This window comes from Pectinophora gossypiella, chromosome 12 (assembly GCF_024362695.1).
Source record: "Pectinophora gossypiella chromosome 12, ilPecGoss1.1, whole genome shotgun sequence".
Lineage (NCBI taxonomy): Eukaryota > Metazoa > Arthropoda > Insecta > Lepidoptera > Gelechiidae > Pectinophora > Pectinophora gossypiella.
Window position 1 is genome coordinate 8,450,313 of NC_065415.1, and position 18,075 is coordinate 8,468,387.

The 18,075-nt window shown below is 36.0% G+C and overlaps 1 protein-coding gene across 1 annotated transcript; it reads right to left on the reverse strand.

The window, feature by feature from the left end:
* Positions 1-1,247: 1,247 nt before the first annotated feature.
* Positions 1,248-14,276, reverse strand: LOC126371429 (glutamate receptor ionotropic, kainate 3-like). Its single transcript, XM_050016712.1, has 17 exons — positions 13,975-14,276; positions 13,668-13,816; positions 13,308-13,475; positions 12,106-12,263; positions 11,387-11,583; positions 10,935-11,179; positions 10,263-10,367; positions 10,024-10,137; positions 9,331-9,528; positions 8,738-8,899; positions 8,248-8,447; positions 7,696-7,894; positions 7,279-7,370; positions 7,050-7,180; positions 4,987-5,102; positions 3,077-3,223; positions 1,248-1,979 (listed from the first exon to the last, which is right to left on the reverse strand). Exons 1-17 carry the CDS (start codon positions 14,045-14,047, stop codon positions 1,692-1,694), a joined length of 2,742 nt encoding a protein of 913 aa, XP_049872669.1. The 5' UTR covers positions 14,048-14,276; the 3' UTR covers positions 1,248-1,691.
* Between the last annotated feature and the right edge of the window lie 3,799 nt (positions 14,277-18,075).

Consider the following 18,075-nt stretch of genomic DNA (forward strand, 5'->3'; position numbering starts at 1 on the left):
AAAGCTAGAGTGAATAGGCATTTGCTAGGTACGCGTGATCCACCCTAGACCACATCATCACTTACCATCAGGAAGATTGTGGTCAAACGCGAGCCTATGTTATAAAAAAAAAACTATTTGGGCGCCCACAGTTTTTATGCCATTCTTCTTGTTATGTCATGTGGTCGATCTTTGACCGATCGCACAAATTCATGATTCACGATTTCAGTCGCTAAAGATCTCTGACATGATTTTTAATAGTTTTGCATCCAATCAAAACTATTAACCACTTTTTAATATTTTTATTTACTTACAAAGTAAAATAAAATCTTTTGCCGACCAAATGAGAATCAAATAATAATTATTTGCATTTATTATATTGTTCCCGAGCACGTCAAGATGGTCTATTTTAAAATAGACACGTAATACCTAGTAACAGAGATGCAATATCATTGCATGTTAACTATCAAAGCGAATGCAATTTTATGAATATGTTATTGCGTACCAAGAAGCATTTTACATAGCAATATATGAGTGAAATATTTCATCAAATACAACGGCACAGCAGCTCTTCGCTTAATGTACACTTTGATGGTAGATATTGCAAGTTATGCAGGAAATACTTATATAATTTTCTATGAGTTGACCAGAGTTGAGTTGAGTTGTTGTTGTTGGGTTGAGTAGAGAGTTGTATTTTTACCTAATACAGCAAGAATTTTAATGTTGCCCAGGTAGTTACATTATTGGACGTTCACAGTCGAAAAGAAAAAAATGCAGTCAGTACATAGAAGCATTTTCTGAAGTAAATATACTTAACATTGTTGTAGCTAGACAAGTGACAGGATCATAAGTTGGTGGAGCAATTTGTTTAGCTAATGGAACACGGTGGGTCACTGAGGTCGGTGTCCACTTCCCGCCGGACGCTAGTATAATGGCTCCATATATCAAAACTATACGAAGCTTTTCCTTTAAATAAAAGATCTTTCGTAGAAGTAACTATACATGAAAACCACGAGTAGCTTTATTTCGTGGTTTAGAAGTGAGTATATTATGTTATAAAGGTAATGTAGATAGCTTCGACTAGATGTATTTTTTATTTTAGTCCAATATAATGACACAAAAGAAAATGTACCTAGGTTAACCTGAGATGGGATTAACTACTTAGCCAAACAAATGGGGAGCGCGGATGTTACAAAATTCAAGACAACAGGCGTAATAAATTATAAAGATTACTAAAGCAATGTTATTTTTGAATAAAAGAGACAAAATTGTATGTCAACTAATTAACAGTTTTATTAAATCTATTAAAAATAAATATAACGAGTAGGTACCTAATATTCTAGGCGCTAAAATCTTTATTTGACTAGACACTATGCAAGACTGAATTAGAAAATTGGTAATAAATAGTTAATATCAAAATTTAGTAAAAAAAACATTTGACACTTTCTCATAACATAACAAATCAATTTAATTACTATTGTCCGCAAAAAAAAGAAAATTATCACTCCCTTCTAGTGGTCTCCCATTATTCACATCACATTATTTTATTTAAAATGTCCTTTAACCTTTAATTGTAATGTCTACACCCACATACTTTGGAGGTATGTGACCTAAGTCCTAGCCTGTAATTGGGCTGGTTCTCAGGAAGGTCAGACAGGCAGTCGCTTCTGTATAAACTGGACCTGTGAAATCTTCAGGTTTTTTACATAACGTTAGGAAGATGATGAAGAATTGTACTGTCGCCTTTTAGCAAAGGCCACACTTAGGTCGCTAGGCGAATGACGGGAGCAATGGGAGTGAGAACTTCTTTTTGTAGAAGTGGAGCGCCCAGAGTGTATCGTTCTTGCTGATTTTAGAGACCCCAGTTCATCCTTCGCTTCTTCGTTCAAGGCCTCTTCGCTACCGTCTGCAGTCTTCGGCGGTCGTTTCACTGGCTTCACGTCTCCGCTAAACTTTAGCGCGAACTTTAATTCTTCTACCAACTCGTACTTAAATGTTGTCTGTAAGGAAAGCATGGGTATAATTAGATTATTATAAAAAGTATACTTACCAGAAAAATAACTACGTTCATCGAGGTTTTTCAAAAGAATCAATACCAGTGTCTTTATATGTATATCTACATTAAAGTATTTCGTAACTGTAAATATTAATCTTGTTCAAAGGGCCTTCAAAAGCTAGCCCCTTCATCTATTGGGATTTGCTATTCCTGATCTCAAAAAGCTGCCTGCCAGGTCATTGTTACAACATTCAACGTCGTCCTCCAATTTGCATATTGGAAAGAGTTGGTTTATTTTAATCTATTGGGACCAGATGTCAAGTTATTTACGATGCCATGTGTCTGTGTAGAGATACACTTGTATTTTCAAAAACATTTGATAGGCGGTTCTAACAGATTTGAAATTCAAACGATGAAAAATAAAATTGTGTAGTAATTGTTACATACTTATAAACATTATTATAACATAACATAACAAATACTTTATTGCACAAACAGGAAAAAACAAAATACAAAACAAAACAGAAATAGAATTAGTACAATAGGCGGCCCTGGTCCTGGTGGTTATATGGTCCTGTACAGATTTTTCCTTCATTTAATCTTCTAATTTCATAGATAACAGACATAAGCATCTTTTTTCTTTGTTTTTGGGTTTAAATGATGCCCCTTTTTATTACACCCATTAACAATTACATCTTCCATCCATTATTATTCTGATCAAAATAAACAGAAGCAATATAGGTAGCAACATAACTCTCTATATAATGTGATCCAAATATTAAGCAACATTTATTTTTTGATATGTATCAGCCATTACATTGTTAAATAAATAAATTGTATTTTGGAATAATTATATATCCGAGTAATGAGAAAAAAGGTAATTATCACGTTAAAGCTGTACTATTTCATATACGTATATTGTTTTTGGTAAACGTAGCCTGGAAAGTCCATCATTGCGTACTATCCTTAATCGTTTTATATAATGTAGGTATATACATATATATCTTTATTGAAAAATTTGCCATTAATTCCTCTTTCTCCATTTCCGGGTTAATATAAACCTACAAAATCATCTTCATGTAAAATAATAGTAAAACTTACTTTATACTTGACAGAACGTTTGAAGACGCCCCAAAACATGTCCAGGATAGATATACCCAGTCCTATCACACAGCCCACTCCTAGCACCACGAATGCTCCTAACATGTTCTTCATGCCCAGTTGTTTCGCTTCTTCCTCTTTTTGTTCCTGAAAATAAACATCATGATTTTGTTATTAGGTAATTCAGTTATATTCATAAAGTACTACGTATACATAGATAATATTTCGCAAGGATTTTATACTTATATAAATAAAAAAGTACTATTAGCTAGTTTTGCACGTTGATGCAAAGGATTAAAAATACGAAATACTAAAGCACCTGATGTAGATTTGCCGCAAATAGCATTAACTACTTGGCCGGAAAAGTGCCTGCCGTTTAACCTAATAGTTTAGTTACTTGAAAAATATTTAAATATTCAATATAACAGTACCGTATCCCCAGCAGCTGCAGCTGTTGTTTGTAACTTTAAATGATTGTTTTGAAATGATTATATTATTATTTTTTATATTATTCATTTTAACTATACCCTCTATATCTGAATTGTTTCTATTTACGGACATGAGTCAGCGCACCATCACACGAGGATTATGGAGCCAAGATGATTTTACTACCCAAGCAACGGTTGAATGCTCGTAAAATCGTGCTCCCTGAAGATAGTTCATGCTAATCGAACAGTTCATATTATAAGGACACTTCACTGAGTAATGTTTTCTTCGAAAAGAAACGTAAACAGTTTTATTTTGGCCACTTTTGGCGTCCACACAAACAAAATACTTTGTTGCATTTGAGTGTGGATTTGCGATTGGTGTTCATTGGTCTCCTGGAGATAAGCCACACTGTTCGCATTTAGTTTATATTGTAGGAATATAAGTAAGTACCCAATTTACTTTTTCTGCGTCGAAGTATTTGATGGCCACACACCAATTTTGAGATAATAATGGAAACAGCGTGTCATGTACGTTTCTGTAAGTACTTTTTATGTTGATGTCACCGTAAAATTGTAAATAACGTTAGATTATAATCTATCGATTTGAATCTCGCGAGATTGTGAACTGTCGAATAATTATGAATCGTATCATATTGCTTACAATTTAACGTATTATTTTTCGGTAGATTATAATTTATCGAAGTGAAACCGTCAAATTGTGATACGAAACGCACCTCGCGTGCTATACCATAGAGTTACAAAACTATTAGAGTGAGCATAATGTTAATTTGGGATTCTCTTAAAATGCATAAATGTTTTTGTCATAATTTTAATTATCATAATCCTTTTTTCATAACGTTTTTTAGCATAATAGTTTTACTTTCCCATAATAACATCTAGGAATACTGGTTTGTTAGGTATAACTTATTTTTGGGATTAATAAATAGATATCCATAATTCTTTTTTAGAATAATAGTGTTTTGTCATAATTTTTACAAGGCATAACAGTAGGTTAGGGTGCGGCGGGGGTGGCCCTTGGGCCACCCCAATGCCGCCAGCATGTTTATCTTACACACGAAAAGTATACTGAATGATACGTTTCAGATATTTTAATTTTGATACATTTTTTCTTACCATGTGATGTCAGAATTATTGATTACTTACTAAATAATTAATAAATACGTACTTGATTTCACAATCTTGAAGAGCATTTATTTTATTTGACTGACACCTGTGTTTTATTCCTAACTCTATGGACACAAAACGGTCTACTGTAAGGCCGACCAATCAGGGACAGCCGTCGGACAGTTGACAATTTGACAATTGTAAGATTGTGATTTAACAGTTTTACTTCGATAGATTATAATCTGACGAATAATAATACGTTAAATTGTAAGCAGTATATTACGTTTCACAATTTTTCGACAGTTCACAATCTCGCGAGATATGATTACATTAATTAAACTGCATAAAAATACAAACCCCACATTTCCCCCCTCCTCGTTTCTCCTTCCACCACAAATCCTTCAATCTTTGTATTTCTCCTGATTCCTTCAATTGTAGCAGCGCATCATCAATATATTTCTTATACGATGAATCTGAAAATGCAAATAATATTTTCTACGAAACATTTGTGTTTTGAGCAGACAATTTATGACAATTCTGTTATGCAGACGAATAAGCAAGTCATGTGTAATATATGAGTAACATGTAAATGTTTTTACTCGAGGACTTGGCAAACGGACGGAATGTCGTTAGATGCTACGCTTGAACGACGACGAATGAGGTGTCAAATTACGTTTTAGAATTTGAAATCTGAATGGTTTTTCTAACCTACCTAGGTATATATTTACCGAAACGATAACAAATTAAATAGAGAACGCATAATGATGAGGCATACTGTAACGAAGCATTTCGGACCAACGAGCCTTGTAGCGACATCTTGTGGTTTCTGGCGATTTAACATTGTTTTTATATTTTACCCGCAGGAAATCACAGATGGCGCTGCAGGGTTATCGATGGGCCCGAATATTTTTGATTATTTTATTTTCTTCAAAATTTGGTATATTAAAATTATCTGCAACATTTATTTTTGATATATTATAATTATATTGTTTAAATTTTGGGATCAAACAAGTCGATCGATTGTTGTCGTTGATTCGGCGAATTTATGGTTTGGTAGATTTTTTCTAGTTTGGCAACTTTGTTCGTGGTTCTTGTGGCAGACTGACAGCTGGCTGAGCTGAGAGACAGGTTATAGAAAGTGGGGACGTCGCGAGAGCGCCGGAGACTCCACTGCCGTAACAATAATGTGGGCAAATTAAAAGCCACGATTTATCGGCGACATCAAGAGCCGATGTCTCGATTTAAATAAACAACTTAACCGAGATGGTGAGTCCTCGCAATTCTTCGTGCATATTTTTGCACCAACTTTGTGATAACCTCGAGGTCCTTGTTTTCAGCAACATCACTGAAATCCCATCGCCTAAGGTCCAGTGGGTGGGTTTAGGTTTCATCCGAGCGATGCCCAACTATCCCGGATGAACCTGTAAGTTATTTTCTTTGTTTTACACTCGTGAGTTGCCTTGCCACGCTGTCAGCTGAACCACATGCTAATCATTGCCATTCCTTGTTGCAGATGGGGTTTTTAAAGTTTTTAAAGTTTTTAAAGTTTTGAGTTTCTAATTGTTTTAACGTCTTTAAAGTTTTAACGTTTTAATTTTCGAACGTTTTGCAAGTTTAATCTAAGAAGAAGTTTATGATTGGATCAGACTATTTCAACAAATTTTGTGAATGAAGATTGCTACTGTTTTCTTCTGCGTTTGCAAGTTATTTCAAGCTTCATTTCGGCGGAGCTTGCCTTGGTTGTTTGCACGTCGAAGCTTTCCTTTGTGCGGCGCGCATGTGGATGTGCCGCGCCTCTCCTTTTGTCAACACACCGGATAAGGCCCGGTGAAGGTCTGCGAGGTTGACCGGTGGACGTGCAGCCCGCCAGCTGCGTAACAGTTGGCCCGCTGCGCCGCCATCGTCCAGCACGCCCTGGCTTGAGCCGGCCTCTACTCATCACCTGTACGGTATTCCGGAACGCCTCAGGTAGGCCTGATAGGCGGAGGTCCTCGAGTAAGTGAGGTGCCTACAGGTGTACGGACAGTGTTTTTAAATATAGTGATATCCCATGGTTGTTACGGAGTGACAATTAACCTGACGGACCAAAGCGCGACCTGTCTCCCTCCATAGGGTGTTCACCTACCTATGGTTGTACTTGTTAATTAAATGTTATAAGAATATACATTGTACAAATTCAAAGGGAGTTTTCTTTGTCTCATGCTCACCGGTCTATAACATCTAGCTGTGCCCTTCAGGTAAACACCACTTTATAAATTTCTGAAACATATCAGTATTTTAACACCATTTCCTATTTACCTACCTTTACATATGGTAGCAAAAGATTTCCGTTTCAATACTCAGGAATCTTGAATTACCTTATACAATATTAAAACGTGCTAGAACTACTTCTCAAAAAATACTTCTCAGTAGGTACTTACTCGTTTTCATACCGATCCCATAACTCTTGGAATCCAGCAAGTCTCCAATTTGTAGCAAGTCGCAATGCCTTTCCTTGTAATACTCTATGGACGTTGATTCCGTAAAGAAAGCGTAAGTTGAATTTTCAGCACTGTAATTTGTAAATAAATTTTACCTTCGCAGTAATCATGATCAGAAACATAAATGAACTTAGATGCTATTTGTTGACGATAACATTTACATACTAACATTGCAACTCCTTCGTCATTAGAGTCCACCAACCAACCTTTATTGTTCAGCATTTTCTGATACATTTTCTTATAAACTTCATTATTCGATTCCTGAAAAATATGTATTGTTTTAACAATTGTAAGTTTATTGTAAAATCAATATTAAATTTTAGAACTGTCTACAACTTTAGGTGCTACAAAACGTGTAGCGTTGTGTGCAAGGATTTAACGTGTACCTCAGAATTTACTATAATTTGAGCGTGCTCAGATAAAATAACAGACTGCTACGTATTTGCAATCACTTTTGAGAAAGACAAGAATTTAAATATAAAAACATGGGAACTGGAGGTCTGACGAGAAGAATTGAAAATACAAAAATTTAAATAAACTGACCGTAGAGCAACTCACGGGCAGTAACACAGATCACAGTACCTACCTTAAAGAATGATATGGTAGACCCTTTGCTCTTAGCGCCATAATATATTGATTTTTGTGCCGCGAGTTCCTCAACCGTGTTAAAGGGGAGGACGTTCTTCTCAACAGTGAGGAAAGCCACCAGGGTACCAACATAAGAAGCCACCATTACCATAGTAAAGAACCACCACACACTAGTGATCATACGAGGGGCAAGAGCACTGAAAAATTTGAGAATGTTTTTTTATCTATTATATCAGTTAAGTAACATACTAATTTAGTTTCAAATTCAATAGAAGTCGTAAATTGTAAGAGCAAAATTCACTTCCACTTTGTAGTTGTATGAAAATTTACAAATGTTCTAAAACCCCAACAGCATATCAAAGTGAAAATGACAACGCCTTCTTATCAGACTTCTTCAGAAGATGAGTAAACTTTTTCGGGTATACATTTAACATTATGAAAATTATGTTTATCTGTCTGTGAGAATATAATTTATCTTGATTTGTCTTCAGACTCGTATATAATCAATAAAATAATTACTTATAAAAATTAAATTCATCTTTAGACTCACATGGGTGCAATCTCTGATCCTTGCTGCATAACAGACCCAATAATGAGCCACACAGAATTTGCAAAACTGAACTGGTTACTCAGTTCCTCAGGCGACTCAACACAAGGTACAGGGTTCTGCCATTCTTTGTACGATATTCGACCAACAAATATCATAATTACCGCTATGCCCATCTGCACGAACATCATGTAATACCAAACCTGAAAATTTTGAATAACTATTAGTAAGTCTAGCTTCATGTTTTTTAGGGTTCCGATTATTAGAAATGGCTAAAAAATAGCGGTTATAATCAATTTGGTTGATATACCAATATTTACATTGAAATAGTACAATCCACGCATTATAATAAACTTTCCGCAAAATGTATTTGGAAACTCTTGTTTTCACAGTTTAAGGGGTTAACAAAGAAGTTCTTAAAAAAATATACCATAAATAAGTATTATAAGTTTATAAGGACAGGCGTATTTCCAAATTGTGTCCAAGGACTTACATCTTTTGCGAACACAGCCATAAAGGAAAACATTTCTGGTGGCTGTTTACTCGGCTCCTTGTAGAGTATACCAATGCCTAACGTCATAAATGGAGTAGAGAAGTCCATGCCTTTTTGTCTCTCTGCTGTTATAGTTAAATCACAAATTGCGAATTCTGCTTTCTGAAACAAAAACTAATATTGTAATAGGGTCATAATTTTTTAGGTTAGAATCTCTTTTTGAACCTCCACTCTCCATATTTGAAAAAAGAAGTCTGCTTTAAACCATGGACAAAGTACATTCACGAAATTTTTATTCATGTAATTTCCATTCTTTTCTGGTGGGTTAAAAAAGCCACATCGAAGCAATTCATCTAAAAAAGCAATATTGATATTTGTCATTTGATTGCACACTTACTTTTATATGCGCAAATGTCATATTGCAATATTACTTTTTAGATGAATTGCTGCGATGTGGTATTTTTAATACCCCAATGAGTCGTCAACTCAGGACGAAGATAAAACACGGGATATTATTTATTAATACTTCTTCTTATATTAACAAATTGAAACTCATCAAGGTAAAGTGTGTCTTATTGGTACCTACAACTTACATCTTCTCTGATTTTTGCAACCATACCGGTCCACTTGCCACTGCTGTCTAAATTACCGTATGTTGGCTCAACTTCAAACTCATAGTTAAAGCCCAGTCTTTTGGATAACTCATCAATAAGATCTATTGCGAAGCCTTCGTACTGATCGTTTCCCGTTAGATATTCTGACGACTCTTTTATGTAGGCGTATGGCGGTGTCTGAAATCGAAAAATGCATTGTAATAGTGACAAATTATTGATTAATGAACGATGGTACTGTATCAAAAGTTATTTTAGATGTTTGCCTCAGATGCCATTCACAATTTGATTGGTGAAATATAGTGCGCTAACGGTTCTCGTCCGATAGCAGATTATACCGAAAGCGTCTTAAAGACACATAAACTTAAAGCGTCCTAAATACATGTATCGCAAGATGAAGTAAGTACCCACCCTTCCACCGAGATTTCTGTAAGACCAACGTGATAGAAAGATAAAATAATAACTTGGTGCAAACCCGATATCGAACCGAAAAGTAAACCGTCTCCACACAGGACTACAGTGACTTATGTCGATGACAGAGACAAAAAATGGAGAAGTTTATCGCATAGAAGCAAGTGTCTTTACATAATATATATTCTGTGTTATGTACAAAACGCTAACCATCTAAACCAGCCAATTGTGATCAACATTCAAAAGAGAATTATTTCTACTTACCAAAGCAATCAAAACTTTAAAAGTTTTATTCCTCATTATTGAATCTTCAGAAATGTCAGGTGCTGGCACAAACGGTCTGTTTATAATCAAAACGTTACCGTCCCAAACGCCTATCTGAAATTCCAATATATTTTTATTTCGTTTCAGCCTGTTGACAAAATAGTCATAGAGCAACACGAACCTCCGCGGGATTTTATTTCAACCGTATGCCGATGTTAAAATCTTTAATTTATACTCACGGTTTGGTTTCCAGCGGGTGTAAGCTCCAATATGTCAAATAGAACATCGTTTCTTTGCCCCTGTCCATCAAATAACAGGGTTCTTGTAACTCCTTCGACTTTGTTCTAAAAATATTAAGAAATAAGTAATTATAGTTTTAAGTATTATGTATTTAAAAATATATCGAAAAATCTGCTTCGGACGGTTTTTGAAACCGCAACTGTTTCTCAAACCGGAACGAGTGCGTTACCCATTAGGTATACCACCGGGTCTTCCCCTTGTCCATGCGAAATTCTTCGATCTATGTAACATTCGCATGGACAGGAAGAGGACCCTGGGGCCTGTTTAATAAAACTTACAATTGTAAATTACAACAACAATTTGATGTTCATTAATTAGCTAATATCAAACTGCAAAATATTCGTGATCACACACTCCGCAATGTACATCAAATTGTCATTGTAATTTACAATTGTAAGTTTTATTAAACATGCCCCCGGTGGTGTAATGGTTAACATGCTCGTCCCGGCTTGACAAGAGCTGTGGGTTCAAGTCCCGTTCGTCTGAATTTTTTCGATTAAATTTTCTCTTTTTGAGTTTCCCTAAGCACGGGTGAGTGCCAAAAAAAAATTCAAAAATCCTACGTATTTTTTGCCCGTAAAATTATTCCTTATTTGTTAACAATCACGTACCGTCCTCATAAAATTTAGCAAAGATGAACCATGTGGCCATGCTTCATACATCTCACAATCTAATGCTTTTGGTTGTATGTCATGCACTTTTTTTACAGCTTCGTAAATAACTTTGACGGCATCGTGCACTAAAATGACTTTAGTCTTGAGTTGCTCCGGCTCAATCCCTTTTCCTGTTTTTTCATTGAATTGTTCTGTAAACTGCCACAGATTTGGATCTTCTTCTACGTGAACAAGACGGAACCCTGAAATGGATTAACAACAAAAAAATGTTTTATCGAATTACTTATACGCTTTGCTCATTGGAATTCTGATTTTGTGATTGCCTTGTGACTAATTAGCACACACTTTTTAAACAATTTCTCCATGGAGCTGTGAGTGAGCTTTACTTAATGGGTATATTTCTATTCTCAAACTTCAACTAAACAACTGCGACTGTATTTGAATACAACCTGTCATATTGACGCCTCCGTATCTGTACCGACTCAGGTCCAATGTAAAGAGATCTGGAGAGACGAAGATGTAAGAATGTTCGTCTGCCATCAGCCCCACTTGCTGTGCATGAAGAAGTAGCTGTTCTAACTTCTTCGATGGACAGTCTACAACAAAGTTGTAGTAACCTTGACCCTTTGCTTCTATTAAGACATCTCTGAAAATGAAGATAAAGCATTTTTTTTTTAACTGTGAATGTGTCACGGGCTGTTGGGGATCGGAGGCCCTTAACTTTGTGAAGGAGATTGGGAGTCGGTTAGAGGATGTGCTCGGTCCAGGTCATATCTGACACATAGTTTGGATAACGCGATGAGTGTCATGGAGACTTTTGCGTCGGGTGAGACAAGAAGTGGGAGGGGGGAGGAAGGGGAAGGGGCTGTTTGACTGAGCAGGCATCCCCGCTACAACATTGTAATACGTGTAGTAGTAGTTATATCTTCGAATTTACTTTAAATCTTCAAATATTTGTTATCAGTACAAATGATCTGCATTCAATGTAATCCAAATAATATTGTCGTGCATCAATAGCCGTTTGTATCAAACTGATTTGCGTCATCTTAATCACGTGAGGATCAGTTCATATTCGATGGCTTCGCATAAAAGACATTCTTTCAAACACCTTACAAAAGGTGAAATAGACCCAAAATAAATATCTATAAGTAATATTTTAGTGCTTTACCTGTAATCATCTCCACTAAGTTCACGTATAGAAACAGTTGCTCTTTCACTACTATTGCCCATCTGCATTAGATTCTCCACTAGTTTCAAACTATGCCCTTTTACGTACAGTATTGTGAAATTGTTCCATTCTTTCATATCTATTAATTCAGCGAGTGCCTGAAATTATAAAATGAGCAATAAACATAAACTCTATTATTATTATATTTTATTTATTCTTTACTTCTGTTTGTAGCTGAAATGTAGCTGTTTAATACGTTGACGATTATTTTGTTCAGTAAGACTAAATTCCTTTTTACCTACATAAATCACTTTAAGTCTAAGAACCTATTAGGTCCATTATGTCAGACGCAACACGATGAGAGTTGACCTCTAAAAAAGCAAGGAACATTTTTAATTTTTCTTATCGTCCCAGACCACTCGGAACTAATAATTTTAAGCCACTAAGTGTACCAAAATGCAAAAGGTGCTGGCAACTCCTCGTACCTACCCGTTTCAGGTTATTGTTGAGATTTCATGTTAATACTAGATTACATATTAATACTGCAAGCGAATAAAAAATAAACAACATGTTTAGCTGCTGAAGTTCCCAATAAAAATAAAAACCGACAGAGGGTTGGTGTCGTTTCGATTCAAAAAATCCATCTTCGTTTCAAAAATTGCTGTAATTTATTTATTTTATAAATTATTGTACACAGGATGTTAAAACGCTCGCCTCTCACTGTGAGGTCGCAGGCTCGAATCCCAGCACATGCCTAAACCAATGTATGTCGAATTTGTTTTCCAATTCATGTTTGGATCGTAAATGATTATCACGTCCTCAGCGGTGAAGGAAAACATACATTCCCTAAAAATGCGTTTTCGGAGGTATGTGACCTAACCTGTATTGGGCTGGTTTTCCCTTCGCGGGTTGGAAGGTCAGACAGGCATTCGCTTCTGTAAAAAACCGACCTGTCAAATCTTCAGGTTAGGTAAGCGGACCCCGTGAAAAACGGGACAATGCTAGGGAGATGATTGTTCACAGGATAACACAGAAATACAATATGACATCATGAAGAAAGAAAGGGCAAATCCTATTTCTGACAGAAATTTCTTCCAGTAAGCTTCCTGTAGGCATTTATCTTCTAATTACTTGCGGTCTGCCCATCACATCATGGATTACAGGCGTGAGCTTATGTAGGTATTGGATTATTATATACTTACATTATTAAAAGCATCAGGGCTGGGAAAAAGGCTCAATAAAGTCCAATTCTTAGAGTAGAAATCGTTGGGTTCAATAATAATATGTGGTAGCTCGAGGATATCGCACAATGCCTGTACATGTTCGCTAGCTCTTCCTCCAGTGCCATCTATAATGCCTATAACTTCTTCCTGAAACATAAAAACAAGTTTTATCACTAAAACACAGAACTTACCATCCTAAAATAACATTATCTTGCATATTATAAATGCTATCCTCTTGAGGAATTGATCATCAAAATCAATCAATAATCTTAAGTTCGCTGGAAACATGGTCATTTACCATGATAAATATTGCAGAAACGACAATACGTCCAAACTTACTTTAGCAAGAGCGCACACGTGTTCACTTATTTCAAGTATTTGCCCTCTTCTAGAAACTTGTTTCACAGAAGTAGTGAAGTTGTACAGCTCTGCACTTAGCTCTAGTGCCACAGCCAGGTCTTCCGCTTCGTCCTCGTAAAACAATCCTCCTGGAACGGTCCAATATCAAAAATATAGACAGCTACCATTTTTATGAACTCTGCTTTAACCTAAATTAACAGATGTTCGACATAATGATAATAATATTCACATTCCAAAGAGTAAGTAAAAATGCAATAATGATAGCGATAAAGTTTCTGCAACTTACCGATAACTAGCTGACTCGCTGATAAAACGCATTGTGATGTTATTAAAACTAGAAACACCGCTTTGGTAAACATTTCAGAACTCAAATGAGTCAACAGTGACCCATTTAGAAAAATCCTCGCTTATCCTACAATATTTACTCCCCATAACCACGAAGACGTATAAAATTTAAAGTCGATAAAAGTTAATGAGTTTACGTTATAAAGCACATTGTAATTAGACAAGTTTGGTTGTTGTTTAGGACGGGGCCGTAATAAACGTTCGGAGATTGTGCCGACTGTTGGTAATGTGTTTAGATTGGTATCGGGACGGCGCGACACGCCGTGTCCAAAATAATCCCGCTAAATATAGGACGAGTTTTCCTCAAAACGACATACTTTGCCGCGATACCGTCTGTCTTGTTCCGACGGCGAGAGCGGCAAGATTGCTCAAATCTTCGGCTTAAACAAAAAACTAAAATGTCACGTCTCTTTTGTTTGTTTGCGAAATAAAGGGACGCTCAATTCGCGCGTCGTTTGTTTCTGTTGACGTTAGAAGAATCTTGTGAAAATTATATCCTGTTACTTTAAGATTTTTTCTTAAGTTTGTGGAACGTAATAGTGATAATGAAAATATAATGAAGTTACTTACAGATTATAATGACTTCATACACTGACGCAACGCTAATTGTAGACTAAACAACAACACCAGATTTTCTGTGAAACAATACATCGGTATATTGGGAACGCTAGGAATAATGCAGTGCATTTGTCTTAGCCATTGGTAAGACTTTGGAAGGGATATCAAAATTCATATAATTATCGGCTTTCCTGAGTTATCCATCATCAGATAAATGTAACATTAAAAAGCAAATAAATTATCTTTCTTTCTTTCTTTCTCTTTCAAAACTTCAACAGTTTTTTTACCCAGAAACCAATTCCCAAAGTAAATAAACAACCGATGAAAAATAAAATGATTTATTTTTCTATAAACATCAACACTTAAGTAAATCAAAATATTTATTTGTGGGTTGTGATGAGGTAAATAGAATTATTTATAACTACTAAATTAACTTTGACGGAAATGTGGTTGAACAATTTGAGTTTGAGTAATATTTATGTAGTTTTGGACCTTTGTCTTATTTAATTAGGCGTGATTTTCGTAACACCTTTTTTTTTAGTCAACCAATCACTTCACGAAATCATTGAATTTGAACCCTATCTGTGCTTGATAATTGCATATCCGCGCCCGCTTTAGTTGAGGTTACTGCATAACAATTATTATTATTTGTTTTATTTATTTATTTTGAGGAAGACTTACGGCCATATACATTTTCTAAAATAATAACCAGACAATAACTAAACAAGACACAACAAGTCTCCACCTAATAGTGTAGCCACTATTAGCCACTATTATTAATAACTTAGCAGTTATTTACCGTTTTACAATCATAAAAATCAAGAATTAAGAAAACAAGTATTATAATAAAAGTAAACAAGTGGTGAACGTGTGTTTAAGTAATTGATCATCACTAATTTAAGAGCCACGCTCTTGTCGGTGTAGCATTCTCCACGCTATTTTTTAGGGAAAAATAGGGCAGTCGTTTCCCTCTTGCCTTCCGTCCCACAGTACTCTGTCTGAAGCGAGTGGGATGGCGCCCAGATTACTCTATTTCAAAGTCGTACTAGGACTTCTAATAATAATAAAAATAATAATTAATAGGCAAGCCGCAGTAATTGATAACCAAGCAAAAAAAGAAAAACAATTAAATAATTATTCGATTGCACTTTGCTTGATTGTCGAATACTGTCACAACACGTTCACCTCTTAATTATTTTTATTGGTAGCGGATGTTTATCCTCTGAAAATATTATATAAAAAGTATATGTCTGGCTAGGCATTGCAGGCAGTTTAATTCTACCAAATATTACGGCCGGACATTTTTCTCACGTAAAAACACACAGAGAAATAGTCATAGAAGTACTTTTAACATAAACAGTAGCACCTGCAAGGACCTACATTACCGTATTAAGGTCAGCACACACCCGTAGTAGCGAGGCTACAACATAACAATGCACGTTTCGCGTGAAACTCTTCAATTCAATTCTCTTTTAGAACTGAAAAGCGTCCGAGTGTTAAGACGTTTAAAGAGTCTCCTTTACCTGTTATCTTATTTTGTTAAATAGCATAAGATCACGACTATATCCCAATTAGGATAGTAAGAGGTACTTCCGTCGCAAAATGGATTAAGTACCCACACCTTACCGAGCTTTCTGTTAGACCAACGTGGTAGGTTGTGAGCCGTATCGCCGTCTATAATGGTCGAGCCAACTGTGTTAATGAAACAAGTACAAGGTACAAGCAAATAGGTAATAGGAAGGTATATTTTGTTATATATCAAAAAAGAGATTAGAGTCTAAAATGCTACATCATCATCATGACGAGCCAATGCTCGTTCTGAACATAGTCCTCTCGTAAGGAACGCCACTGGGCTCAGTTCTCGGCTTTTTTCCTCCAGCCACAAAATGTTACGGTTTCCAAATGTCTAAATTAATAATACTCAAAGTCAACAACTTATCATACATTCTTCTCTTTTTTCTTCTCCGTGGGTTGTTTCTGCAGATTGCTCAGGACCCCTCAAATCAAAAACTGACTCCTCATCACTCCGTACGTTTTACATTCATTCATTGTATATTTCAATATTACAAAAAACTTCATAGAACAAGTTCCTACCAAGTTCTATTAGGTTATTTAATAATATGAAGCTCAGTATTTTAAAGTAGGTATATTCGCCGTGAAGTACCTAACTGCTCTCATATTTAAACTGATACCGGACCTAAACGACCGCAAGAGTTCATAAGCAGCTTACTTCGTTTACAAAGTAACATTTTCGCTGTCAAACGCTAAAAGGGCTGTTCCATACAAGTATTTAACCGAACGTTGTAGTTCTACGCCATTTGCAGGGCATTCTGAACAAAGGAATTTCAGGGAGCAGAATAATTATTTCTACTCATCAACCAGATAAAGAGCACATCCAACGTTGTTCACTACGGATTATTCGAGGCGTTTTTAAAGTAGTTCAAAGATTTTCAATGTAATCGTATGGATTTGTTAATGGTCGGGAGCTGTAGTAGCCCAGTTGGTAGAACGCTTGCCTCTCACTTTGAGGTCGCATGATCGTATCCAGCACAGGCCTAAACCAATGATTGTCGAATTTGTTTTCGAATTCATGTTTGGATCATAAATGATTATCACGTGCTCAGCGGTGAAGGAAACCCACATTCCCGAGAAATACATTTTCGGAATTAAGTGGCCTAACCTGTATTAGGTTGGTTTTCCATTCACGGGTTGATAAGTCAGACAGGCTGTCGCTTCTGTAAAAACTGACAAATATTCAGGTTAGGTAAGCGGATCCCATGAAAAACGTGATATCGCTAGAGTGGTGACATACCTACATCAGTCGTGGATACACTCAGCTGAGTGTATTGCAAACCTCTAAGCACAGATGTTGGGTTGTAGAGCGGGTGTGGGTAACAACTACAACCAGGTCAATTGCAGAGGTGGTTAATTAAACGGTTTCCACTGCACACGACGGCCACGTATTGTACTGACTCACTGGTTGAGAGATCGGGAAGATCGGAGTTATTAGATGCTGGTTGTTAATTATTAACGATGGAAAGTTCAAATTGAAAAAACATCGTCGTTACTAGATTAGTTACCTATCCCACTACAAGGTGAAAAACACCTTTTTCTACATCTTCCACTTGTCTCTTGTCGCCGACATCCGTCTTTTGCAGCCTAATATTATTAGTCGCTACTTAATTCTCTATTAGAGAACTTTTCGTGGGACCTATTTCATAGCCGTGACAATTGTAATTTACTATGACTGCAATATATCTATTGAAATCAAACACTCCGAAATGTAATATACATTGAATTGTTATTTACAATATATTCATGTTTTTGGCGACTTCCCACATCAAATGCGACTTTTCGGGGAAAGAAACGGTTTTCTAAACATTGCGTGGTCCCAAATAAAATGGGACTTTTGTCTAAGGTTAAAACCTTCTTACCAAACTTTACAACAGTATGTCACGTACTTATTACTGGTTTCCTCTTTGTA

Coding starts and splice junctions, on each gene's coding strand:
- LOC126371429 (XM_050016712.1), bottom strand. CDS start 14,047: ATGTTTACCAAAGCGGTGTTTCTAGTTTTAATAACATCACAATGCGTT. Junction 8,448..8,737: donor TGGCTGTGTTCGCAAAAGAT/GTAAGTCCTTGG, acceptor CAAAATTTTCAG/GTTTGGTATTACATGATGTT. Junction 1,980..3,076: donor AACGTTCTGTCAAGTATAAA/GTAAGTTTTACT, acceptor CTTTCCTTACAG/ACAACATTTAAGTACGAGTT.